Genomic DNA, 26647 nt, shown 5'->3' with positions numbered 1-26647 from the left:
ATTCACTTTGTAATCAAAGCATTTTGTAAAGCTTTCAAGTTGTTCGTAACTTGCTTGATCGTTATATCCACAGTTTTCTGTGCTTTGATAACCCGGTTGTTTTAATCACTAAATCTAGAATATACCCTGTCAAATTTATTCTACGAACTTTAGTGGACATTAAAACTGAACCATTTTAATTATATAACGACTTCAAACATTGTTATATTAATTAATTTTAATCTGATTAACAAATCATATTCAATCAGATTAACTTCCGCGACGATTTGGTACTGATTGTATTCAACCCCCCCCTTCTACAATCATATCTGGACCTAACAAAGTGGTAACTGCTAGAGAGAAGTGCATGATGTAATCATATGTAAGAAAATGGACTATTTTCTTGTTTAATAAAAAATTAAAATGTTTCTTCCCTTTTAAATCATGGCCGCTCGTTTAAAAACTGATTGAATGGTGGATCTTTAGGTCTCTAGTGTCTCATTTTTATTTGGTCTCTAAGGAGCCCAACTCTCTCTATATATATATATAGATGTCGAAACAGAGGTCGAAAATGGCAACTGAAAACTAGAAGTTGCAACTTACAGTTTTCAGTTGAATTAGTTGCAATTGTAGTTGCAACAGTTGCAACAGTTGCAACAGTTGCAACTTTCTATTTTTATTTGCAACTTTTGCAACCTCATTTGCAACTTTTACGGCTGCGCCGCCCAAGGTTGCAAATGAGGTTGCAAAAGTTGCAAACCGTATTTTTGAAGAAAAAAAATTTATGAAAAGGTATTTTTAAAAACAATGAAAAAGATTGTAGTATTTTTAAAAAAATAATTTTACAGATGGGTATTTTTAAAAAGATCCCAAAAATCAAACTAACAATAAAAAACTACAAAAAAAACTGTCATATTAAATTTAAATTTTATATTTAAAATATTCATATAGAATAATCAATATTATATAATTATAACATCGGTGGTTGTTTAGTTCATAATTTCTGCAAAGATTTTAATACCTTGCAAAAGAGCTAAACACAATATCCTACTAAACTACACATATTTTCAACTATATGCAAATTAATTTTTATAAACAATTAGGGTTAATATAAAACTTTTATAAAATTTATTTATTTTTTAAAACTAAATATGAATTTAAATAGCAAGCAAATAAAAGAGAGAGATAAAAATGTTGACCCAATATTCATGATAATTTTGCCCTAACATGGGAACACATACAAGAGCTGCATGTAAATACCATACTACACTCGTTCATTTTATTTTACAGTAAAATTCCTATATATATCCTCGTGACATGAGAAATATATCATGTAGATTTCTGCATCAGCGGCTCATCAGAACTGTAGTTAATTTTTTTTATCTTATCTGTATTTGTTAGCTATACTTGAGAGCTGCCACTACAAGAAAAAAGGGTAATTTGGACCGTTTTTTTTTATCGGAACCTTTTTTCGACCGTTTTCGCATGCGGCTTTGTTTCTGATCAGCTAAAAATTATTCGAACACATCTTAGGGTTCATTTGATAACAAGTGAACCACACCAGTTTAGCTGGACAAGCAAAATTTGAAAGATTAAGATCATTTGTTAATTTTTTTCGTCTCTGAACGAGACAAGAAAATCTCTGGACGACTGGCTCACTAAAATGGTGCTGGACCATCGAGAATGTTGTATAAACAGGAACGTGAATATGCAAGTCACTTCTTTAACATGAAACAAATGGTACATTTTTCTTTTAACACAAAAAATTCATAATTAATTTTATTTTAATGTTTGTATATCATAAATTTCAGTTTATGATATAATAAATATAATCAATTATCTACTATAATATTATAATCAGGTGTAAGATAATATATTTATTTTTTATGATTATTATTAATATATTTATGCAAATTTTGTTTAACAGGCCCGAGTCATTATATTGAAATAAAATATATTTTTGAATGCATAAATTCTAAAATCATACCCCTTAATTAATAATAATCAAATAAATGAAATATAATTGAATGTTACCTACATTTGTTTACAAATTTAAACGGTTGAGAAATTATGGTTGAATTTTATCAAACAACCATTTATTATCTCATTCAAAAATTTATCTGGTTCAGAAATTATTGCCATCCAGAAAAACTTGTTCAGATTTATCAAATGGCCCCTTAGCCTCTGTCCCAGGGCACAGGGCTTCAACGTACTCAGGCGTTTCAGTTCTATTCACTAAACTGCTGAAACAGATGTAGTAATGTACATCATTATTAGGCCCATAGTAATTTCTAATCTATTTGCAGCAATATCTTATACGTAGCAAACTGTTCAGTGTTGTATGGTTCTCATTGATCATCTAACTTGAGGTTAATTATGTAACAGATCATATCTACAAATGTTAGTTAACTTGTGGTTAATGTAACAGCTGCAGTGCTATATAAATCATACCACAATCAAGTTTTCAAGTAAATTAATATATACTTGCACATTCATATGTACAAAGTGTTAAAAACTTAAAACGACGACACAGCTATGGCTTCTTTATCTACCACTCTTTTCCTGATATTCAACATTCTCTTCTTCAGCCTAATACAAGGCCAGGAGACACCACCAAGTCCAGCCATGAATACGACAACTAGTCCTCCTCCAGCCATGAACTCGACAACTAGTCCTCCTCCAGCAATAAATGCAACGACTAATACTCCACCTCCAGGTCTTGATTGCAGTGGTTGTCGTGTAAATCCCATAGGTCTAGCATCATGCGGATTTGTGATAAGTGGTGGCGTGCTGCCTCCTCTTGTCCGTCTTTGCTGTCAAGCATTGCAGTCGCTTACAAGGGAAGAAGGCTTTGCCTGCCTTTGCAATTTCATTAATCAGAACGCTTTGAATGCTGGAAGCCTCAATATTAGAGCTATTGTGGACCAAACCTTAAACAAATGCAGCAATATCTAGTATGGAGTAGGAGAACTTCCTAAATTATACTATCTTTTAATAGTTTGTGAAAAAAATAAATAATGTCTAGTAGCCACCATGCACGGCCTGACATATACTGAGGACTATATACTTATTGTTGCTAAACACTAAATAGTTCTACACTAATGTATTAGCTAGGCAAAAAAAAGTAAAAGGTCACTGGCTTGTTTATGATCCCATATCACATTCTGTGTATTTATATGAGTTCTGTATTGAAGAATAAATGAGGTTAAATCCTCAATCATAATCATAATCATGTTGTTTTCTACTCTGGCATGTGCATACACCATTGTTCTTAGGTTTTCTTTATCACATATATACAGACCTTGCACAACACTTAATTAAGGAAAATTCGGGACTCAGAACATCTTTAGAAAAAAATAAAAAAATATCGGAATGTTTAGGTCTTCTTGATCAGCTATGCAATGAGCTCGGTGACATATTGAGATTGTTGAGATCTTATAAACATGTCACTAATAATCATCAGCGTGAAAGTCGAGATTGTTGGGTTATTAATCTAAACATATGTAATTTGTTTTATTTCTGAATAAACCAATGTGTCAATTTGTGGACGATATGCAGTATTAGACTTGGCCTTGGACTAGTTGCATGCATTTCAGTACGTATGAATCTAGTTCAGCGTGGAGAAAAACTAGGACACTTCCTCTGGTATCTAGCTAGGAGTTGAGTTAGCAGTGCTTTACATATAATGAGGCTTGTAATCTTCCTTTTGTTTCTATCCCAGTTATATGCTTTCCATTTTGAAGTAATTAATACACGCTTAATTGTTTCCCTTATATTTCAATATGTGTTCTTAACATCTGGTATCAGAGCCTCTTTCACCTGGTGAGCAAATTTAGCTGACTAAGAACAAAGAAATCTCCTTTGGCTTGAAACAAGAGTACATGCATCATACCCCCTTTTAATAAAGGATAATAATATCATTTGTCCCTTTTTTTCTAAAGTTTGAATAAAGAAAAGTTTAGTTTTTTTGAAAATAAAGTTTGATGTCGGTAGTTAAGCTTTCTAAATCCAACTTAGATTTTTTCTCTGTTCCCTTTATCTTTAAAACCATATATTATATTATAATTTCTAATTGATTCCATTCTTTTCTTCTCCTTTCAGATCCGTCAAAAATGTTATTATCTCCTAACTAATAATTATTTTTGAGGGGACCGATACATCATATTACAGTTGAACAAATCTCCATGGTCCTTGAGCTAATTATAACCGACTTGTTAGATTCAAGACAACTTAACGTGCATGACGCATATATATATTTATGCAAAACCATCAATCAATTTTTAAGGTTTATTATTGATATAACCATACAATTAGAACATCAATAATTATACTAATTAGAAATCAGATAATGACACAGGTTGAAAACAATTTGCATTTATATATCATCTTAGCAAATAAAAACTTTTTCTCGTATATTTCCCGAAAAATTTGATTTTACGTACAAACATTATCTACTATACCAATAGTTGGAGAAATAATAAACCAACATTATTCAATAAATATACAACATTATATCAATCTTATAAAAAAAAAAATTTAGAGACCAGCAGTGAAAGGCACGTTGGTGCCTGGCAGCCATGAATTTCCAGCAATGAAATTCCCAACTGTAAACGGAGAAGCTTGAGTAGCGCTAGTGAAAACCCGATAGCCTTTCCAAGTGACCCGATTCGCAGTGGATGCACCCGCACCGGTATTTGCATACTCCGCATAAAACAATGTGTCGAGCGCAAAGTTACCACTCCACGGCATCCAGCCTTCGGGACGCACGAATCCATCGATTGCGGTCTTCATAATAATTGTTCTCGAATATTGCTTCCACGGCCTCCCGAGGTATGTCTTCACTGAACCTTGAACTGATGCGAGTTCACTAGCTGGACTAATCCTGGAATTGTGGATGACGATTCCGGTGTTCTGGTTCGGATCGGTTCGGCCTTGAGCGGTGATCGTGTTGGTGCCATTCGGGGGTTTTCGGGGCCTGATGTTACAGTTTTGGAGCACGACAGCTGCGTTTCCGAATATGAAATCGACAGTCCCGTAGATATCGCAGTCTCGGTAGAATTGTCTTTCGGAATGGACGTAGAGAGTGTCTTGGTATCCTTCGAAGCTGCATTGGTAGAATACGGAGAGATCTGAGCCGGAGCGGAGTGCCACGGCCTGGTGATTTTGGCCTCCGGCTGTGTTTCGGAAGGTGATCCCACGGCCAATAAATGCGTCCCCTTCCACAGCTGCAATTTGGTACATCATACATTTCAAAGTTTTATTAGCCATGTAATTAACATGCACGCACCAAACTCCCTCACATCAGAAAAGTTGACAGTGTATTTAATATGTTGCATCCGTATAATGCACAAGTTAATTGTTAATATAAAGTATATACTCTATTAAACTTGTTTCAGCAGAAAGTTAAGAATATTTTCGCATTATTACGCAAGATCAGGGACCAACCTATTTTATATACAGTAACATACGAATGTACATCATACTATTAATCACGATTTTTGTCAGATGACATTATCCTAAATTCTAATATGTGCATAAGCATATTACAATATCATCTAACAAAATATCACTCATTTTCAGTGTCCTAAAATTTGGAATCGGTGAAGTTATGGAAAAAAACGATTAATTAATTGATGAGAAGTTAATCAGATTGATTGGAGATTAATCAGATATTTAACCAATTCAGCAAGTTACGAAATATGAATTAATCACCAATTTTTAGAACATAACTCATTTTACGATTTTCTTATAGAGTCTTTTTACTTCCGGGAATGTATTATAGAAATTCGATTGTGTTGAAAAAGCTAACCAAAGTATGTATACGTAACTCTATAGTGTTTTGTCTGCGTCGATACTTGAGTATCAACTTTATGTCAATCACACAAAGAGACAGGCACGTTAATCAGTTGCAATTTCAGCAACAAAAACCAATAGAAGCAGCACAAACGAAATCGCATCATAATCTGTTTCAGTGTCACATTCAGTCAATTAATAAAGTAGTGATCTGAGAAAGAACCCAGTCATATGCATATGTTACGACATTAACAACTATATATTAACTTCAGTTGTCACTTCGTTAGTTAATTACCTTCTACGTATGCCTCAACATATAAATATGTCGGTAACTCGTTTAAAAAATGTCCATAATTGAATCTCAAACTTCACCGATAAACTTACGTGATGAACGGTTATGATCACATACATATTCAAAAATCACTATATCTCACTTATAAAAAGCAAGTCAATGATATATTCTTTTCCCTTAGACATCACATATTCTATATGTTCATGCATGCATTAAAAATGGTAAATTATCTCAACAAGAAAAAGAGGCAAGTTTTCAGGTCTCAGTCTGCTTGCATGTTTTAAAAATCCCCGCGTCACCGTGTGTGGCCAGAATTTACATGATCGATAATTTATGATTAATAAGTTTGTTTAAATTTCTTTTATATAATATTCTCTCTATTCTAAAACAATAGGCATTTTAATTTGTTTAGATGTAGTTAAAGTATAAAAAATATTTATTTTTGTAATTTTTTTTAAAAAAATTCTGAATAAAAAGCAGATTTTAAATTTTTATTCAGAAATTTTTTGAAGAACAAATATAGGAAGTAATATATATATTTTTTTAATCTCAAAATAAGTATAAATAACTAAAACTACTATTATTTTTGTACAAAGAGAAAGTAATTTTTATAACCGAACCCAAACTTACTTGTACCATAAGATTCTTGCACCCGTGACCCGTCTATGAATTATGATCTATCTCATCATCAGCTTCTGGAAACTCACTTTTTGGTGTATTGAATAAGATGCATAGAATTTAGCAAGAATTACTTGCTAAACTAAACTTTTGAAAGACAAGATTAGAATTATCTGGTGTGGAAGGTACTTCACCCGACAATCATAACAAAAGAGCGCCACTGTGTAGGTTTAATACAGATTATTTCTAACAATTATTTGACCTTATTTCTTAATAATAAATAAATAATAACCTAGCATAAGGCCGTAACTAGGATTCATACTTCTATATAAGTAAATATTAACAACCAAGGTTCTCCATTAGTCTATATTTTCATGCAATAATTTCTTTTTGTTTTAGATATTGAATATTATTATATACTCCATCCGTCCCACCCAATTCTTTACCCTGAATTTGAAAAATGAGTGAGACCTCCAAAAGAAAAACGGTAAAAATTTCGGTGGGACGGGAGTATATATACGCACTTTCAAATGTACTTCCTAGTGTATAAAGAGAAAAAATTTACTAGAAATGGCGGGGACAAACAGGTAGCTAGCAACAAAATTCAAAGTGCAAAACTCACCGACAGTAGCCGAATTGAATGTGGTGGAGCCTCCGTCTACACTTCTGCTTCCAGTGATCACAGTCTTCCCAATACCATCTCCCACCAGCATAATATTACTCGCACTTATCACAACATTTTCATTATACGTACCCGCCTTGACGTATATCACAAACCTACCACTTCCCGATTTTGCAGCCGCCACCGCAGCCGCCACCGTCTTGTAGTTCCCCGAGCCATCCTGCGCCACCACGACATTCGCCCCCGCACCGGGCGAAGAAGCCTGGAGGAGCTTCCGGTCCCCGGGCGAGACCCATGTGGGGAACTTACCCTTATAAGTCGGCTTATAAGTCAAGTTCCCTTTGTTCATAGCCAGGCTGTTGGAAATCAAATACGAGACATTGTTGTCCATCAAGGGTAACACATTGTTCCCAACTCCTAGCTCAATAAAACCCATTCGGCATGTTTCGAGATTCGTCAATGCGGTGCTGAGCCATGTTTGAGTCTCGAGCTGGCTGCACTTCTTGGAAGGATCGACGGTTTTGTTGATTCGCTTGATTGTATAATCGTAGAGCTTTAGACAATCGTCCCATGCAGCCGTTTCGAGCTTATTGTGACACTTGGAGCCGAGGCTCTTGGCGGTCTGATCGGCTTGCATGGCTTTATCTAGAGCTAGCTTCAGCGACGCTTTAAGAAAATCTTGGTCGTTATCGATAGGACCATAGTTAGGGTTATTCGTAAAGAAATACTCGCAAGGCTTAGGGTTCGGTGTTTTGCTACACATCTGTATTATTTCTTTCGGTGAGTAGCCATTGATTACAATCGGACTCACAAAAAGCGACCAAAATGCTAAGATAAGGAACAAATGAGAAGCCATATTGTTTGAAAGGTTTGAATGAATTTCATGGTGCATTTAGTGTCTTTATATAGAGGTTTCGAAAGTTTAAAGTTGGTCCATTTCGGGAGCTCCAGATGGTGATCGATCGCCCGTAGTATTTCATTTCATTGATTAGGTAGATGATTATTCAAATTAGTTGAACAATAAACGTTGCCTATAAAGTCTCAAGCTTTTATCAATAACTGTTCGAATTGAAATATATTACGAAGTTATCGATTTAACGAATTTTCGTAATGTTGACTTGATACGAGGAATTTAGAAGAAACACGCAAGGCGTCACTTTATAATCTGCAACCCTGTAAGCCCCCAACAGCTTACGTATAATTGGATACGTTAAGATTCTTTTCGAAATGATTTTGATTTCTTGCCTTGTAATATTTACAATCGCATTCATACGATGATAGTTATAATTGTGGTTTAATATGTCTATTACAAAATTAAACACTGCACGTGATAATATCGTTCTCTAATATCACGATGTGATATTTCTCTCTGCAGGCAACTAAATCTTTTATGAGATCGACCCGCCTTGCTTAATTAAGCCAGAAATTCTCGAGTGTCATGGATTACAGTTCATCAATCTCTACGGAGAATTGAGATTACAGGACCGTTTGGATGAATTTAAAATAAGTACTTCTTGTTTAAAGTAAAACAATGAATTAGAAGTTCAAAGTAAGTTAAGACTTATAAGTGATTAAAATTTGAAAAAAAAGCAGAAGCTCTGAGATGAGAAAAACAAGTGTTCTCAACTTCTTTTAAGTAGTTTTTGAAATTTTACCCAAACAGAGTAAATGGTTCTATCTTATAAACTCATAAACCGAACTTATAAATGGTGACCGAACACTCCCTAAATTTCACGTAATCGGGAGCACAAACAACATAAGAGGGAAAATTAATGAGCAAACCGTGGAAGTCCAATAAAAAAAAATCTAATCCAGATATTATACTTTCTGGGATGTTAATTCTACGCTCGATTTGTTGCAGTTGTATATGGACACGGATGTAACCAATTATTTGTCAGGATGAGGGGGTAACTTGAATGAGTGGATTTATATTATTGAGTTTGAACTTCTGTTTATCAAATCTGATTTAATATATGGAAGTTTTGTATGTTCCAACTCGACGCAGGACTAAATTGTGTTAATAATATTTTCGATGAGCACAGTGGAAAGCTCATCTGATTAAGAGTTTATTCTCTGTCGTCTTAGATCTTGAGTTTGATCCTGGCTCACTCCGAAAATTATTAGAACAGATACTCACTTATAAGGAAAAAAAAATATCTTTGATGACTATCGACTTCTGAATTTATATGCATGCCTAGCATCTAAATATTTTAAGATATAATTAAAGTGTTCGATATCTATTTCAATACTCTTAAAATTGTAACTCATATATTATTTAAAAATTTCTTCTAAATTATTTTTCACGTTTAAACTTTATCAACAATTTAAAATTAAGTTATGAACTTTTACTTTATATATAATTTAAAATACATACTAAAAATTAAAGAAAAATATAAAGAAATTAGGATGAGGGAGCGGGTATTAAATAAATCAATATACTTAGGGGCCGTTTGGTTCGACCAAGGAAACGGAATGGAATTCAGAAAGGAAAACGGAGAGAAAGGAAAAGAATGATGCTGAATTGTATTACCTGTTTGGTTTTGATCCGGAAACGGAATGAAAAATTATATGATTTTCCTTATATTTGATTTTTTAAATATTCAAAAAGGTCTCAAGAGTCAAATATATTTATGTTTATAATTTGATATATTTTATTGTTTAAAAATTTCATTAATTTTATAAATATCATTACTTATAAATTATATTGAAATAATTTTTAATATTTAAAAACTAAATTAAAATTTATTTTTTGATCTTCAAAAATATTTCACATATTACTTTTTAATATTAATGATTTCTAAAAAAATTATAAATGAAAATAAAAAAAATTCAGGAAAGGGAAAAGAAATACCTGATGGGGAGTGGGGAATGGACTATGAGGCATTTGGGGTAAACCTAAAACTAAACGAAGGGAAAGGGAATGACAGATTTTATCAAACAAACAGCAACAAAGGGAATGAAACTGGTTGTTTCCCTTTCCCTTTGTTAGTTACCCCTAACCAAACGGCCCCTTATATTAAGGAGAAGCGAGGGACGTGTATGTGGCGCCTCTCAAATAGCTCCGTTCTATTTTTCTAATTTTCTGGAATTTTGGATGAAAAATATCAAAAATAAAAACTCTTTTTTTTTGTTTAAGATTAATTGATATGGTATATATCTTGGCATAAAATTAATTTGATTTTGTTTCAAATTATTTATGGAAGGTAGTAGCTTGCAAGTTTTTTAATCTAATTATGTTTTTGATTATTTAATTATGGAAAAAAGTAGCACACAAGTCTTTCTATAGCTATAAATATACCCCTGTAGGTTGGAGGGTTTTGGATCATCTAAAAACAGCATACACTCTCTCTCAATACCACAAGATTGGAATTCATACATCCCAACATGATTAATGTTCGTATAACTTGAACATAATGTTTATCCCAATTAAAACTGAGGATGGTTTTGGAATTACATCTCAATATCTTTTTGACTTTTACGCACTTATGTTCTTGCAAGCTTACTTTATTGGTCAATCAATGTATATGGCTAGATGTCATCAATCAGTTCTGTTAAAGAGGGGTATACTTTTTACATGTAGGGCATGGTGTATATGTCTAAGAGGTATTACTTGGAAATTAATGACAATGTTAATGAAAAACATGATTACTTTTTAAAAAAACATAGCTAAATTAAAATTCGACATGCCTTAAATCGTTAATTATATGTAGAAATTTATTTTCATTTTTTCACTCATGAATTTTAGTCCAATTTTTTAATTTTATATATTAATATTGGTATTGCATCGGGATGTTTATAATATTAAATTTTATTTTATTCTATAAATATGAATTTTTAATCATTAATATAATTTTTATAGACTGCCACACATTTATTTTATTTTACAAATACTAATTTCGAATCATTAATATAATTTTTATAGGCCGCCGCAACGCGCGTATATAAAAGAGAAGCGAGGGGCGTATATGTGGCGCCTCTCAAATAGCTCCGTTCTATTTTTCTAATTTTCTAGAATTTTTGGATGAAAAATATCTAAAATTAAAACAACTTTTTCTAGTTCGGATATATTGGAAGCAAGTTTCAGAAATATTATGACGTATATTAATTTGATTTTGTTTCAGATTAATTGATATAGTATATATCTTGGCATATATCAATATGATTTTGTTTCGGTTTATTTATGGAATACGGTAGCTTATGATTATGTTTCGGTTTATTTATAGAATACGGTAGCTTAAAAGTTTTAATCTGATTCTGTTTCAGATTATTTAATTATGAGAAAGAGTAGCACAAGTCTCTCTACACCTATAAATATACATATAGGTTGTAGGGTTTTTGAATCATCTGTTAGTGATATTTGTTTGTTGGTTATTTTTTTATAATATTTGTTTTGTTCATCGGACATATTTGTTATTCTTAATTTTATATGGTTTACTTTGTATATTGGAAAATATTGTTCATGCAACACTTTCACAATATATCTGTTTGCTCGGTTCAAGCACCTGCAAATAACATTATCATATCATAGATTTAAACTGATGTTTCTACGAACAACCAACTAAAGAAATAGGAGGAAGGAGTCACTAATATACCACTGCATGGATTTGAGTTCATACGTCCCAACATGATTAATGCTCGTATTAATGACAATGATATACTCTCAGGTATTAATTGTTTCGGAGTTGCATCTCAATCTCTTTCAAAATTTTACACACCTATGTTCTTGCAAGCTTATTGTCTGTTTTATTGACCAATCAATATATATGACTAGATGTCATAAATCAGTTCTGTTAAAGAGCTGTATATTTTTTATATGCTGGGGGTGGTGTATATGTCTGAGAAATAGTGCTTGGAAAAATTAATGACAACGTTAGTAAAGAACATGATTATTTTTTATAAAAAAAAAACTGCAGTTAAAATTAAGATTCGCCGTGCTTTAAACCGTTAATTACATGTAGAAATTTATTTTCATTTTCTCACTCATTGATTATAGTTCAATTTTACAATTTTAAATATTAATATTGATAGTGCATCGAGATGTTGATAATATAAAATTTATTATATTCTACAAATATTAATTTTGAATCATTTATGTAGTTTTTATAAGCTGCTGCAACACGCGACTTCTTAACTAGTTTAATCTAGACTAGATGCTCAAATTGAGGCCAATAATTTCACCGATTCAGAAGAGCCCATTTTATCAGTTGAGCTCGGGTTGGCAATTTCGGGTAACGGGTCGTGTTCGTGTCAGCAATCGGGTCGATTTCGGGTCAACCTAAAATCACTTAAAATTGAATAAAACCAAAAATTGAAGTTATTACAAATGAAATTCTAGTTTCGGGTCATTTCGGGTCCATTTCGGGTCTGTCGGGTGATTTTCGGGTTTCTGTCTCAGTAAATCGGGTTTCGGGTTGGGTCGGGTTCGTGTCGGGTTTCGGGTCGTGTCTGATATTGCCACCCCTAAGTTGAGCACATTCAAATTTTAACTTTGCGGGCGGTACAAGTAAGAGGACCTGAAAAGAAAACTGGAGCTCCGATAAATATGTGTCAACTGTTCCGTGGGCCTTCTGCCACCCTATTACTCATCAATCAATCGTGCTTAGTTTAACTGTTTCCTAGTTATAGTCAATATGCAATCATTCCAATTGCTAACAAACTAGGAACCAATTTTCTCTGATACGAAATCTCGATATTATGGGCCACTTTGATTATTGATAACATTAAATCAAAGAAAATACAGCAACGATAAGTCGTTGAATAACTAATTTGACGATATAAGCAAAACAAACAAATCAAATCCTAGCGTGTCTACCATTTCACAAATTGTATTCCATGAAAATGATATCCATCTAGTTTGTTGTATGAAATAAATGATAAAAGTGGTATAACAATTATCGGATTTTCTCTTTTTATGAGATGCTAATTAATCTTCGAATCTTAATCTTGTCAAAGACAACATATACATAGTTGATTATAAAAAGACAAATGAAACGTTTATGCATGCACATTCTCGTACAAGTTAAACTACGAACAAAATGAAAGGCGGCACAAATTTAAAGTCGAGATTCTAATCGGGTACTCCATGTATATAACTCTCTCTCTCTCCCTCATTGAGTTGAACATTTTGAAGGTGTATTACATTGACCAGCTGCTAATGCCTAGAAGACTGAGATAACATGGTTGCTTGACTTGGTTAACCATGATCGATCGATTCATAGGATGTTTGTGTTTTGATTGTATACTCTAACTACCTAAGAGTTAAGATAAGAATGACACTGATAACTACTGTTCAGCAACCCCAGTTTCGAGATTAATTAGTATCGTAATTAACATGCATGTCTAGAAAATGAGTTATTCTTTCCAACTCTTATGTATCTATGATTCGTGTGACTGATCCTCAGTTTATCAGAAGTATATTGAAGACGCCCTATCTCACTAGTCTAAAACCAAAATAACCGTTAAGAGTAATTTAATAGAGATATCTAAAATGGAGATGACCAGGAAATTCGTATAAGGGCAAATTCAACATTGGCTAAAGGTCCAAATTTGGACCATTTCGATTTAAATCCATCCAACAGTGGCCTAAATTTTTGTTCAAATTTAGACCGGTGAACCGTACTAGCCTAAATTTAGGCCGGCACTATTCACCGGCCTAAATCTTTTTAATAATATAATAATAACTTTTAATATTTTCATATTTAGTTAATTAAATGATTTTATGTTAATATAATTATTAAATATTTATAAATTATATTTAATATATTTTACTTAAATAATCATATATATTAATTATGAAATATAATAAAATTAAATAATCTTAAAATAATTCTAATTAACAACACCTTAAAATGCTCGATTTCAATAATTGAGTATTTGTGGGAATAATATAATAATTCGGAGTAGTATTGAATCTTTTTAAATTTTATTTTAGTTAATTTAATAAAATGTTAAATTTTTCTTTATTTTCTTTGTTTAAATGTAGTGTTTTTCTAATTTAATGAATTTATTGAGTTTAATATTAATATGAAATCTTATATTATTGTTAAAAAGATTAGAATAATAATATAAAAACTGTTAGAAGAATAAAATATTGATATATGAATTTGGATCAAAATTTAGGCCAAACTGTTGGAATAGAAAGATGATTCGGTCTAAATTTGGACCAACATTTAAGCCAAAAACTAGTTCCAGTGTTGGAGATGGCCTAAGATCACCAATTTTGTAGATTATATTTTTGCTCTTCCATGTTATTTTAGAACATATTGTGTTAAACTATAAATAATTGGATAAATTGGACTTGTGTGCGTTATATACAATGGGTCCAGCCGTCCAGGTCCCTAACATATGTATGCTGGGGATCTGTTAAAAAGCATACAGGTTCCTGTCTGTTGGATGCATATCCAGCGGTCAGGATTAAAATAAAATTTTAGTATATCCAGCGTTTTTTTAGCGCTGTACAGGAAAAATCCATTTTCCCCACGTACAGCGCTTTTTTAGCGCTGGACATGTCAAAACTTTGTTTTAATCCTGACCGCTGGATATTCATCCAATCTGTATGTTTTTTAACAGGTCCGCAGCATATGTATGTTAGGGCCCTGGACCCATATACAATTTGTCAAATATCTAACACATTGTGTGTTAATAGTACTAGTTATATTGATTAACTATATTTTCAGAATGATACACAATTATAATTTCAAACTGTTATAAATAGAATATATTATCTTAATATAATAATAGACAATGTTGAATTTTGCTACACTATAATTATATATAAGGGAAATATCTTATTAGAGTTGGGTTATTCTAAATAAATTTTATACTTTTTTTATGATAATATGTTGATAATCTTTTCAAAGTTTTTGTGGGGTCGGAGAACTGAAAGTAGTTTTGACTTGTAGTATATAAATATATTTTCGAACATATACATGCGCAGAATTTGTAATTTACTTTTGACGCCAATACATATGAACACATATTTGCTTTGCTAATAAATCCATATGACCATAAAATATTAACATCATCATGCATGCATGGGTCTCAATCAAATAAAGGAAATTGGGGGAGAACGTAATGCGTACAACTAAGTAATCAAGTGCTGTACAAGCTAGCTGTAACATTATCTTGAATTCTTGATTGATGACTCCTTGTATGAAGATCAAATGTTATCCTTCCATCTACACTTTATAGGTACGTACGTACCACTAGGTTTTGGTTGGTGATAACAAGACTCTTGCTAAGACCGCCAAGCACTGCCGTCTAGGACACGGCCACTAACTAATTGCTTAATACACGGCCACTAATAATTATTATTGTCTTGACAGTATATATTGGGAGATAGGAGATGACACAGTTTAATATAGAATTAAATAAGACATAAAAAATATATAATTAATTGTTCAAACAATCATCATCAAAATTCAAACTGAAATACAATTCAAAATAAACCACCCCTAATCAAATTCCTCATATCGAGAGTTCGTCTCCACTCCTACTCAATTCATTATGGTATATTAGAGTCTCGCTAAAATTTCAGACAGACCTTTGACATGTCTATGAATAGTCCTTCAAGTTAAAGCGTTACTCCATCACGATTAAACTACGTTCCATCACCATCACATTCGATGTAATTATATTAGTTTATGTTTAGTTTGTATTTTAATAATTCTATATATATACACACATATATATACACACGTATATAAATTATATATATATAGGGCATTGCTCAAAACAGAACACCCTTAAAAACAGAACAAATAAGAACATTTTGGAATCGAACTTAGAATCTCATCTAAAACTTGAATTAAATTCTAACTTTAAGCCGAACTTAGAATCTCATCTAAAACTTGAATTAAATTCTAACTTTAAGCTAATTAACCATTTATTATGAATAATAATAGTATCTAGCATGTTTAACAACAATTATAGATTAAAAATAACATGATTCTATGTGATATTAATCATGTAAAGAATATGTACATGATTCTATTCTGGATTCTGTTCCGGATTCTATAATATTTCATATTAATAATTTGGATAGATTTCTGTTTTGGATTCTGTTCCGGATTCTATAATATTTCATATTAATAATTTGGATAGATTTGGATGTTAGGTTTCATATATTAAATTTAGTTAGTGCTTAACTATATAATTATAATCATAACAGATCATTTTTTATGAAAGAAAAAGTGTTATGATAGTGTTCATATATATATATATATATATATATATATATATATATATATATATATATATATATATATATATATATATATATATATATATATATATATATATATATATTTTAAACTTTTACATATTTATAATTTTTTTATTATTTTCACTCCAAGAATATTCGAATTTGATGGGAAGGTCTAATATTTTTGCAAAGAGTAGAATATGAGTTTGAAGTATAAAGTGATATATGTACCATAACATAAAAAGAAAAATAGATTTTTTTGTTTTAAAAATTTATGACCAAATAATTATTTTGTTCAGAATTCTTACTGACATTACACATGTTTGTAATTTTAGTCATTCTGTTAAATTTTATAATGAAAAATAATATTTTTTTGTCATCAAATGTTTATACTTTTAGCAAATTATCACCAATATTACATTTTGTATTTTATTACTCCCTCCGTCCCCCAGATAGTATACCGGGGACGCGGCACGGACTTTAGTGCTCCTATAAAGTATAGTTGTGTAATTTATTTTTAAAATTTCCTTTTTCTGAATTAAAGTTTAGATATTATAATTTTAATCTAGAAAAAATCTTAAAAATAAGTTACAGAAGTATATTTTATAAAAATATTGAAATACGTGTCGAGCAGTTAAAAAACGTATAGAATTAAATGGGACAGGAGTATATATATATATATTATTAAATTTTAGTTGTTGCTGTAATATAAAACACATAACTCATGTATCTTCAAACATTAATGGTAATACTTGTACACTCTAGCTTACCTATTGATTCGACGGAGCCTTGTCAATATTTTTAATCATTGAACATTTTAGTCATTCTATATGAATATGTTGATTCACACTTAAAGAAAATTCACCCTACTAATTATCCTAATAAGTTGAGTATATTTAGTTTATTAATTGATTCAAAAAAGAGAGATATCATAATACCCTCCATTCACCGTTAAATTTTGGCTCCGCACTACAAATTATACTCAACAAATGATGAGGTGCGACATCTTCTTCATTGTAGTCGACAGGCCGTAGTGGAGGAGACCCCCTGAGGATAGGAAAGAATAATAGGTAGGATAGAATCAAGCAACCAATAAACATACGGACCCTAAAGTGGGATTCGGACCATCCCAAGTTCTTCTCCTTTTCGTAAATCATATTCGTTGTAGATAGATACCATATAATTGTGGCAATGTTGTATGGTGTTATTAGTTAGGTATAAATATCATGGTCCTTACTGTCTTCTTCTCATTTTGTCTGGACACTTGGTAATTATATTATCGCACAATGCTATTTTATGTCTTGCACCTTAGTAGGTACTGGGTAGTCTTTCAGTACCGAAAACGTTAACAATTTATGCCGGTGCATTTTAGTAGATAGACCATTCCATCGAAGCTTTTCACATCATAAGCAAAGAGTTAAGATCTTGCACATGCTAGTGTAATAAAGTGAGTCTCTACGAAAAAAGGACAAGTTTGTTAGATCTGGTGTGGTCACTCTGTATTTTATCAAGAAGATAGGAAGTGTTCAGTTAGGTCTCCCTTGCCGGAATCGTATTGTATGCCAACAATGTCTAATTATTTGCATGGATTACTTTGGTGCAAAGGGATTTGAAATGACCGGTTTAGAGCAAGTCCACAAATTATTTAATATTTTGTCTTGTAGAAATTATATGTTTTAAGTTGAATGAAATATAGTGAGCGTTTGGGTGGAGTTTTTAAGCTCCGCTTCTGAAGTTATAAGTTAGAAGCACTTATTCGTACCGTTTGTGTAAAAAGTCGAGAAACACTTATAAAAAAGAATCCTAACTTTTGTTTCATAACTTCTACTTTTTTCCTAAACACTTAAATCACTTATAAGTCTTTACAAACTCCTAACTTCTACTTCACTTTTTTACTTAAAACAGGAACCACTTATTTTAAAATCAGTTTAGCCTCATAATTATATCTGTATTTGATTAATAGAGGCAAAGTCTTTTTTGTATGAAGAGTGTTTTAGTCATAATTATAATAATTATTACTATATTATGATAATTAAAATGTATTATCCAGAATGGAATGTGCTAATACTAGTTTTAAAATGATATATGCCTACTTTTGCGGACTTGAAGCTATTAAAAATACAAAAGTAAAATATAAACACTGTCAACATAAATAATGTTAAGAATTTTAATAAATAATAACAAAATATAAGTTAGTTTTTAAGTATAATCTACCTTTAAGCTTTTTATCTTCAAATCACGTTTCTATGTAGTGCATAAACTCACATTTTGAAATTAAGATAGTAAATAACCTTTAGTTTTAAAAGATATATGAATCCGAACATCTCTGGTGCGTTGCTATACTGCGAATTATGATCTCACCAATTATATAATTCAGCCCAGACCATTTCTTTTCATAGCTACCTCTGATGCGTTAAACTTGTCTGTAAAATCTATGGTACTGATATATTTTTTTCTTAATGGATTATATCATCAAATTTGAAATCGGGCCGACAACTAAAAAGATCTTTGATTAACAATAAATGGATCCAATGAATTAGAAATGCGGCCTGCCATGCAGTTTCGACAGTCTCATAAATAGACATTTATTTTTACATTCGTCACTTTGCATATGAAATTTTATCTGACATTTCGCCAATTTTTTACATCCTACTATTATATATATAATGAAATTTGGCCATATTTTAAGAATGATTTTCAAATTCATCGCCAATTTATCGGATGTTCAGTTTTTTTAATTATAATAAGTAAGTAATTGGTCGTACATTTATCATCCAACAAAACTGTAACTTTTGATGCAATTCAGAACTTTTGACAACAAATTTCAGATAGAGGTAGTCAAAAAAGCATACTTCCGACAGAATTTAGGCCAAAATGATCGTCAGTCATGCCTGAATTTTAGTACTAGTATAAGACTATATAAATCTTTTAAATTTTTTAAGTGAATTATAAGTAGTGACTTATTGGGTCCTCGATGTTCATGAAGTTGCGGGCAGGGAGTGTAACATGCCAAATTAATTACATAAAAAACCTGTATTGGGTTGTTAAAAAGGTAAAATAATTCATTATCATTCATTTCCTATATCTCATTTCTTGTTCTGTATTCCATTCCCTTTTAGTATCGGAAGAAAAAGAACAGCCCCTTGGTTAAGAGGATCAACTGATTAGGAGACTTCAACTGAGAAAGAGAACCAGCATCACCTAGATGAACTGGTTGAAGACGATTCAAATCAGGAGACATAGGCTAACCGGCGACGAGGTCGACTTTGACTATATATAATTGATAATCTTGAAACATAATGAACAATTTGATATGAGAATAAGAATTTTTTCCGAGAACTGCAACATACCTAGATTCTTTGGTTAAACGTTAACGTGGTTTCTTATATTCTTCTTCATTGAAATTTCTCTAATTTAATTACAGTATATTAGGTTCCTCTCTAATTGATGAAATCGGGCACGGGTAGATTGAGAACTTTAAAGATGAATGATCATGTGATTTTAGAAAGGAACGAAACAAAGAGAATTTTAATCGAACTTGATCAAAGCTACTTTTTTTCTCTATCTGTATTTATACGTGTAATGTTTTCGAACTGCAATGAATTTAAACTTGAGAGGACTCTTGATAAAGGATATAGCAATGGTCCTGATTCCTAATGAATAAACGAGAGAGCGCAAGAAAGGCACAACTCACAAGTTTTCTAGCTAAGTTGTTTACTGTAATAATTTGTAACAAATTTTAATAAAAATCCAAATTATTAAAAATTATTATTAATTTTACAATGAAAAAACCTTTAATTTGGTTTCTGGTTGCAAATTGTTTCACTTGATCATTACAAATACATGTAAATTACTAAATACGCAAGCATTTGATATATCCATGCGCATGGGGTACTCTACTGCAAGCTTCTGAAACTGAAAGTCATGAAATTGAATTAATTGAATATAGGCCTACAGAAAAAAAGTATGTGGTGATAACAGTGACCAAGCGTTTATCTCATTCCTCTATCATTTGCCCAACTTATTCCATCTAAAAAGTCTGCCTTTAAGCAAAGTGGCTCACAAAGAATACGACATTTCAGCTTCGGACCACTTTTCTGCACGAGGATGGTTCTTAATCATTTATTCTTTTCCTTTTTTTTGTAAAAGAAAATTACAGAGTGAATATTTCATTTAAAAAATTTATATAAAAAAGTAACCGGAAGCTCTTTAAAAGAAAGCTAGGAGACAATTTCTTTTATTCTAGTTTAAAAACCCATTTCACAGCAGTTGCTCTAAAACTCATGTCACGAGAATGCATAAAAACTGGTCATAGATGTCCTTGATAAGCAACAACTGCTTTAAATACAAGAAATCTAGCCACAGGTCCTTGATTGTACTACATGGCTCGCCGAGCACCGAACGAGTTATAGTTGATTAGAGAGTTGATCTATAATTATTCTATGTATTGTCTGATACATCAGCTCTTAATTCGTTGATTAGTATTCATGTAAGCAGATCAGCTGGATTCAAAGAATAGCAAAAGCGACGTTGATATATACCTCATTTAAGTTTGACAAACGTGTTCATCTTTTGGCATACAGATGCATGTTCAGTTGCAATACCATCATTTTCATGCTGCTCGTAGACAAAGACTTTGTTAAACTTGCTGTCCGATAAAGCCGTTTTTTACGGTTTATGCGTATCACTTCAACGGACATTCATGCATAAACCTGTATAATCGGTTCAGCTTTGACTTATTCTATAATAGAGTAAATAAGTGTATACCTTATTATGAATATGAGTCTTGTTTTGTAAATAAAAATAAGTCACTTATCACTTAAAATTATACGCAGGCATTTATTTTTTCTAAAAACAAGTGACCCGTTTGTCAAATTGGGAATAGTAAACAATGGTTAGATACTCGATTCAGTAGAAAATAGTAAACAATGCTTAAATACTCAATTCCTAAAGATACCATATAACTGTTAAAATGAATTTCCTAAAACAAATCTTCAGGGCCAGTATGATATTTAGTTAATGGTAGATCATTCTTCGGTATATAACACGACTACACGAGAATGCAATTTATCAAATTTGCTTAATGATTAAATCATTTCTCGGTCACATGATGAATGAAGTTTATTTGCTAACTAACTAAATATGTCCCGTGTCATTTGCACGGAATCACGGATTAAGATAATTTTACGCTAATATTTTGAATGTCGATATTGCAAATGTTGTTAAAAGTTAATTCTAGATGAGAAGTTATCGCCGATAACATCTAAATAGACATGAAAAAATTATAAGTATCTATATTTTGCATCCGTTAATTTTGATCATTTTTGTGATTTAGTTTAGAATTTTAAATTATAGCAAGGTACATCATATAGCTTATGAATCTCAATCACATTGCACCCTTTTGACTAATTTCTATCAAAAAATAACAGTCAATATTAAAAGGTAAAGTGTTTTATTTTTGAAATTAGCATTTTGCACCCATCAATTTTTGTCGTTTTTTCAATTTGTTCTCATATTTTTATATGTCGACAAATGCATTCTCCAACTTAAAAATTTATTAATCATTTTACAATTTTTTAACAAATTCCCATCAGATATTAAACTTTAACGTTAAATGATATAGGTAAAACCTTTTATATGTCGCTTATTAATAAAGAATAGGGATTTTGAACCTAATTATATATGTACGCTTCTGTGATATATAAATTTCGCATCAAACAAATTCCGAAAACCGACATACATTTGTAGTCATTGAGAAAGGCAGTCGCATATATCCTTGTTGCGTTGGTCTCGAACGTTTTTCACCAGCATAGCCAACAAACATCTGATCTAAGGACCGACTGCCGACGCCTACATTATAATCGACACCATTTCTCATACTATAAATTAAAGAGCATTAACTACTTCTTCATTACATTTCGTTGGTATGCTATTTTTCATTTGAATAAAACAGCATATATGAATATATCATGTAAAGGGATACCATGACATGGTGAATTTTAACATATATTACAATATGCCTGAATTATGCGATTCTAACTTCTGTTAATGAGCTGATCCTTGTAAATTAAATATATAAACACAGTATATCTATGTTCTTCATTCACAAATCAAAACCAAGAAGCTGGGAATAAAGCTCAGAAAGCAAAAACAAAAGTACATATCTACATATATGTAAGCTTATAAGTTCTTAGCTCCTTGGACCAGGATTTTGGTGCAGCTGCTGATATAACGCGGCCATCCGACTATATGCATCCATTGTCATGGGCTACAAAAAGAATCAAAAGCTTCAGAATTCATTAATTAAACGCGACACTCACATAAAATTACTAGATATTATTCAATCTTTGTATGAACCTGAGATTGACATGCAGCAAGAAATGTAGCCATAGGATCCTGCATAACAGATGCTTGTGTGTGCACCCTGTGATCTGCTCTCCCCCCTTCCCATGCATTTAAGGGGGAGATGAACGTCGACGGATGAAGAACAGCAGGCGCCACTCCAGCCATGTTGGAGCGGCAAGCCATGGCGGTGCTCAGATCCATCACATGTCCCATACCCATTCCCATTCCCATGCCCATGCCCATCATGGGGGCCATCATTTGCATTTGGAGCTGTTGTTGCATGGCAAATGGTAGCATCATAGGAGACATGTTCATTCTGTTCATCATGCTCACTTGTGCTTGAAGTTGCTTCAAGTAGTCAATGACTTCATCAAGCATTGAAGCTTTGTCTGTCTGAAATTTGTTCATGTTCACAGAAACCCTTGGTTAATTAATTTGACATGGATTAAAAGTGAAATGAATAATGTTCAAAATTTACAAACAACTAACAAGTGGGAAGTCAATAAATGTGACAGCACAGAACAAGAACATGTAGCCACAGTCTTATTGGCTTAATGTTTATGTCTGTGGACAAGCTTTTTTGGACATATTCCATAAAGGAACAGATAAATTATTTTTGGACCACACTTTCCTAAGAGATTCATTTTAGTAAGTTAACCTTACCGGCCAGTAGTGTAATCGGATATATTGTCGGCCAAACTAGTAGCGTAAATATACAAAAAGTTTAGGCTTTAGTATTAAAAATAGAATCAGGGAAGTGATGAATAGAAGAATTTTTTTGATTAGGTTACCTTACTAGAATTTGGAACAAGCTTCTGCAGTGTCTTCATTCTTTGGTTAATCCTGTCCCTTCGTTTCTAAGAAGTAACACAATAAGATATTGGATTGTTATCAGTACAGATATTATATTTTATTATTGACTGTAAGAAACATATCGAGGAGGAAGTTAAAGTTTAAATAGTACAACTACAGAAAAAACGGGTACTACTAAAGTAGGAGGATGCACAGAAGAAAACATGTACCCGTTCAGATTGATTGTGGACGGCAGCTGCTCTACTTCTTTTGGCTGAAACTGATGATTTCCCGTTTGCTTTCTTCTTTGTTTGTTCATGCACTGTGGCCTTCTGCAAACAACATTGCTGCTTTAGTCATTTACAATTTCTTATTACCTTCAATCATGTAATTAAACTATTTAACATTAATTAACTGAGGGTAATATGAATCAATATGTATCATGGTCGCAGGGAATCAGAACTAATCGGTTCACCTGCCGATTCAAGATTCAAGATTTATTGAAGATTTTTAGAATACCGAACTATAAACAAGTTAAAATTTTAACAATAATACATAACAAATCATATATGAACAAAAAATACCTAATATTATACTCATAATTATTTGCTAATATAAATCACCTGACGTTTGCTATGACAAACCGAGTCGTGGTCTTCGCCGCCAGTACACTGCTTGCCGGAGCTTGTGTTCCCCGGGGAACCGGTGGAGGTGGAGGTGAACCCTCCCGCCCCAAATTCCTTCTCCGAGGTATCCGCCGTTACCTGCCTACTATCTTTACAAAACGTGGCACTCTCCGATACACTATTATCAGGGCAGCTACTCCACTCATTTGCTACCGGCACCCTTACACGCGGTCCTCTCACCTTCTCAAACGGCACCGTCGCGCCACTGCACGACTCAACATGAGTGCCAAAACCCGAGTCCATGGCGAGCAACGAGGATCCCTCTCGCATGTTTGCGCAAGGAACCAGCGCGTCCACTACGCCAGTGGAGGCAGTGACTTTAGTGGTTGCGGTATTATTGGTACTGGCCAACATCGATTTGTGGTTGTTGAACCATGGTACCAGATCAGTGTTGGAATTTGAGAGCAGTTTGTGGTTGGGTACGAAGGTGGCTTGATCGACGATGGACTCTAGGGTTCCGCCAACGCATGTCTTGTCCCACGTGTATTTGGTCGTAGAAGGCTGTCGTGGTTGCCCTAAACCGTTCATAGATAAGTGACCATTTTCCCATGTCAGCTCGGCCACTTCGTAATCTGACCTGAGAAATTTACACCACACTTCTTAGATCACACTAAAAAAAATATGAACAATCAAGAGAATAAGACCACTGTTTATTAAGATAACAAATCTTGAATTCTAATGTGTCAGTAGAAAACTTTACTCCCTCTGTTTCTTTATTCTTTTCTCGTTTCATATGTCGGGACTGTTCATAACATGAGACAAATTACTAATTTACGTCTAATCTATAAGACTAAATATAGTCGTGAGTGATCTTGTTGGATTCGTATTCACGAGTACTTTAATACAATGAAGTTTTTATATTTAATACCAATACAAAATTAATGATATTAAAGATCAAAAGTGTGTATTGGCAAACGTGCTGAAGAGAAACAGGAAAAGTAATAAGAGACGGAGGGAATAATAAGATCAGATAACATTAGCAGTACATAGAGACATGCAACAGAGAGAGAGAGAGAGAGAGAGGGAGCGAGGGAGGGAGGGAGGGAGAGAGAGAGAGAAAGAGAGAGAGGAGACAGAGGGAGAGAGGGAGAGAGAGAGAGAGAGAGAGACGGAGGGGGAGAGAGAGAGAGAGACTTTACGTTGGAACATGAGGAGCCAAAGAGATAGAATTGGATTGAGAAGTGAGCTTGAGACCACCATCAAGATCCCAGCCAGGTACACACTGACTCATCTTCTTGATCTTACTACTGAATGCCGCAGCTCTTATTTGATTGTTCTTCTTGACTTCACCTTAAAATTAACAATAGGCACGTACTATAAGTTCGAAGGAGAGAGAGTTCGTGGAGCTAGTAGCTAGATTCTAAATAAGATTGCATTTTACATATGTGGCTATGGATGCTAGGTACAGTTGTGCATGAAAGCAGCCTTTCGCTATTTATTAGAAAGTAAGAAGTAGATAAGAAGATACAGAGGGAGGGAACAAATGGACCATGTAATCAGTGATTACAGAAAGAGAAGAGATATGGAAAAGAGGTGGTTGTAGCTGCAGGTATGTAAGTCTCTTTACGAAGTGACTTAATGAGCAAGTGGATGACTAATTGACTGTGTGAATTCTAGGCATAGCTGCGAACAAAGCTAACTAATCATGCATGTTTCTTCTCAATCATGAGATACTGTACCTCCTTTATACGTACCTTTTCCTTTTTCATATATAGCCACGCACATATATATAATACTCACTCTCTAGGATTGCATTGCATGTGAATCACTTCTTTTACCCGATGTCCAAACCGGATGTCCAAAACGAATGAACGTTTTATATATAACATTTACGATTTTTTAGTGAGTCTGTGAACACATACGCTAAGCACATTAGACAAATCCTAACATTTATCATAATCACGCATTCATATACAATTGTTCTTTAACATCCGTTATCTTATTTTTTCTGATTCAAATTGAAGTTAAACATTTATCTCTTAAAAAACATGTTAGTCAAAACAGTTCAAATAAAATGGGACAGAAGGAGTATAATGAGTTATATTCAATGGAGGCTGCCTTTACTTGAGACTTTATAAATTGTATATTTTTTGAGTAGAAAATTGTAAAATAAATTATTATACAAAATATGTCCGGCTTGTTGAACATATATAGTCTTTAATAAAATATTAGTCTTACATTTTCTATCACATATTATATATATATATATATATATATAGAGTTGGGCTCCTTGGAGTCTGGATATTTTAGAGTCCTTGGAAACCCGATCTTAGACCATTAAATCTTAATACTATGAACGACTGATGTGAGAGCATGTC

The 26647-nt window shown here is 32.6% G+C and overlaps 3 protein-coding genes across 4 annotated transcripts; 1 reads left to right on the top strand and 2 right to left on the bottom strand.

Annotated features, from left to right (window-relative positions):
* The first annotated feature begins 2514 nt into the window (after positions 1 to 2514).
* On the top strand, positions 2515 to 2934 carry LOC108194838 (pEARLI1-like lipid transfer protein 3). Its single transcript, XM_017361774.1, has one exon. The coding sequence runs from the start codon at positions 2515 to 2517 to the stop codon at positions 2932 to 2934; it is 420 nt and encodes a 139-aa protein (XP_017217263.1).
* Positions 2935 to 4366: 1432 nt separating this feature from the next.
* Positions 4367 to 8240, bottom strand: LOC108196692 (probable pectinesterase/pectinesterase inhibitor 17). Its single transcript, XM_017364094.2, has 2 exons — positions 7305 to 8240; positions 4367 to 5204 (listed from the first exon to the last, which is right to left on the bottom strand). Exons 1-2 carry the CDS (start codon positions 8194 to 8196, stop codon positions 4516 to 4518), a joined length of 1581 nt encoding a protein of 526 aa, XP_017219583.1. The 5' UTR covers positions 8197 to 8240; the 3' UTR covers positions 4367 to 4515.
* Positions 8241 to 22546: 14306 nt separating this feature from the next.
* LOC108193457 (transcription factor UNE10) lies at positions 22547 to 25875 on the bottom strand. Of its 2 annotated transcripts, none has more exons than XM_017360117.2 (6): positions 25469 to 25875; positions 24267 to 24906; positions 23874 to 23975; positions 23643 to 23708; positions 22864 to 23244; positions 22547 to 22774 (listed from the first exon to the last, which is right to left on the bottom strand). In XM_017360117.2, exons 1-6 carry the CDS (start codon positions 25558 to 25560, stop codon positions 22697 to 22699), a joined length of 1359 nt encoding a protein of 452 aa, XP_017215606.1. In that variant the 5' UTR covers positions 25561 to 25875; the 3' UTR covers positions 22547 to 22696. The 2 variants fall into 2 exon arrangements, with proteins under 2 accessions (XP_017215606.1, XP_017215607.1); XM_017360118.2 differs by having other exon boundaries at positions 23874 to 23972; positions 25469 to 25697.
* Between the last annotated feature and the right edge of the window lie 772 nt (positions 25876 to 26647).

This window comes from Daucus carota, chromosome 7 (genome assembly GCF_001625215.2).
Source record: "Daucus carota subsp. sativus chromosome 7, DH1 v3.0, whole genome shotgun sequence".
Classification (NCBI taxonomy): domain Eukaryota; kingdom Viridiplantae; phylum Streptophyta; class Magnoliopsida; order Apiales; family Apiaceae; genus Daucus; species Daucus carota.
This window is presented reverse-complemented; position numbering and strand designations above follow the sequence as displayed.

Bases quoted from the DNA above. Each gene is read 5' to 3' on its own strand.
- LOC108193457 (XM_017360117.2), bottom strand. From the start codon at position 25,560: ATGAGTCAGTGTGTACCTGGCTGGGATCTTGATGGTGGTCTCAAGCTC. The intron at 23,709-23,873 runs GTACATGTTTTC...GTTACTTCTTAG, and splicing joins TCCACAATCAATCTGAACGG to AAACGAAGGGACAGGATTAA. The intron at 22,775-22,863 runs GTTCATACAAAG...TTCTTTTTGTAG, and splicing joins TTGCTGCATGTCAATCTCAG to CCCATGACAATGGATGCATA.
- LOC108194838 (XM_017361774.1), top strand. From the start codon at position 2,515: ATGGCTTCTTTATCTACCACTCTTTTCCTGATATTCAACATTCTCTTC.
- LOC108196692 (XM_017364094.2), bottom strand. From the start codon at position 8,196: ATGCACCATGAAATTCATTCAAACCTTTCAAACAATATGGCTTCTCAT. The intron at 5,205-7,304 runs GTGAGTTTTGCA...ACCAAATTGCAG, and splicing joins ATTCAATTCGGCTACTGTCG to CTGTGGAAGGGGACGCATTT.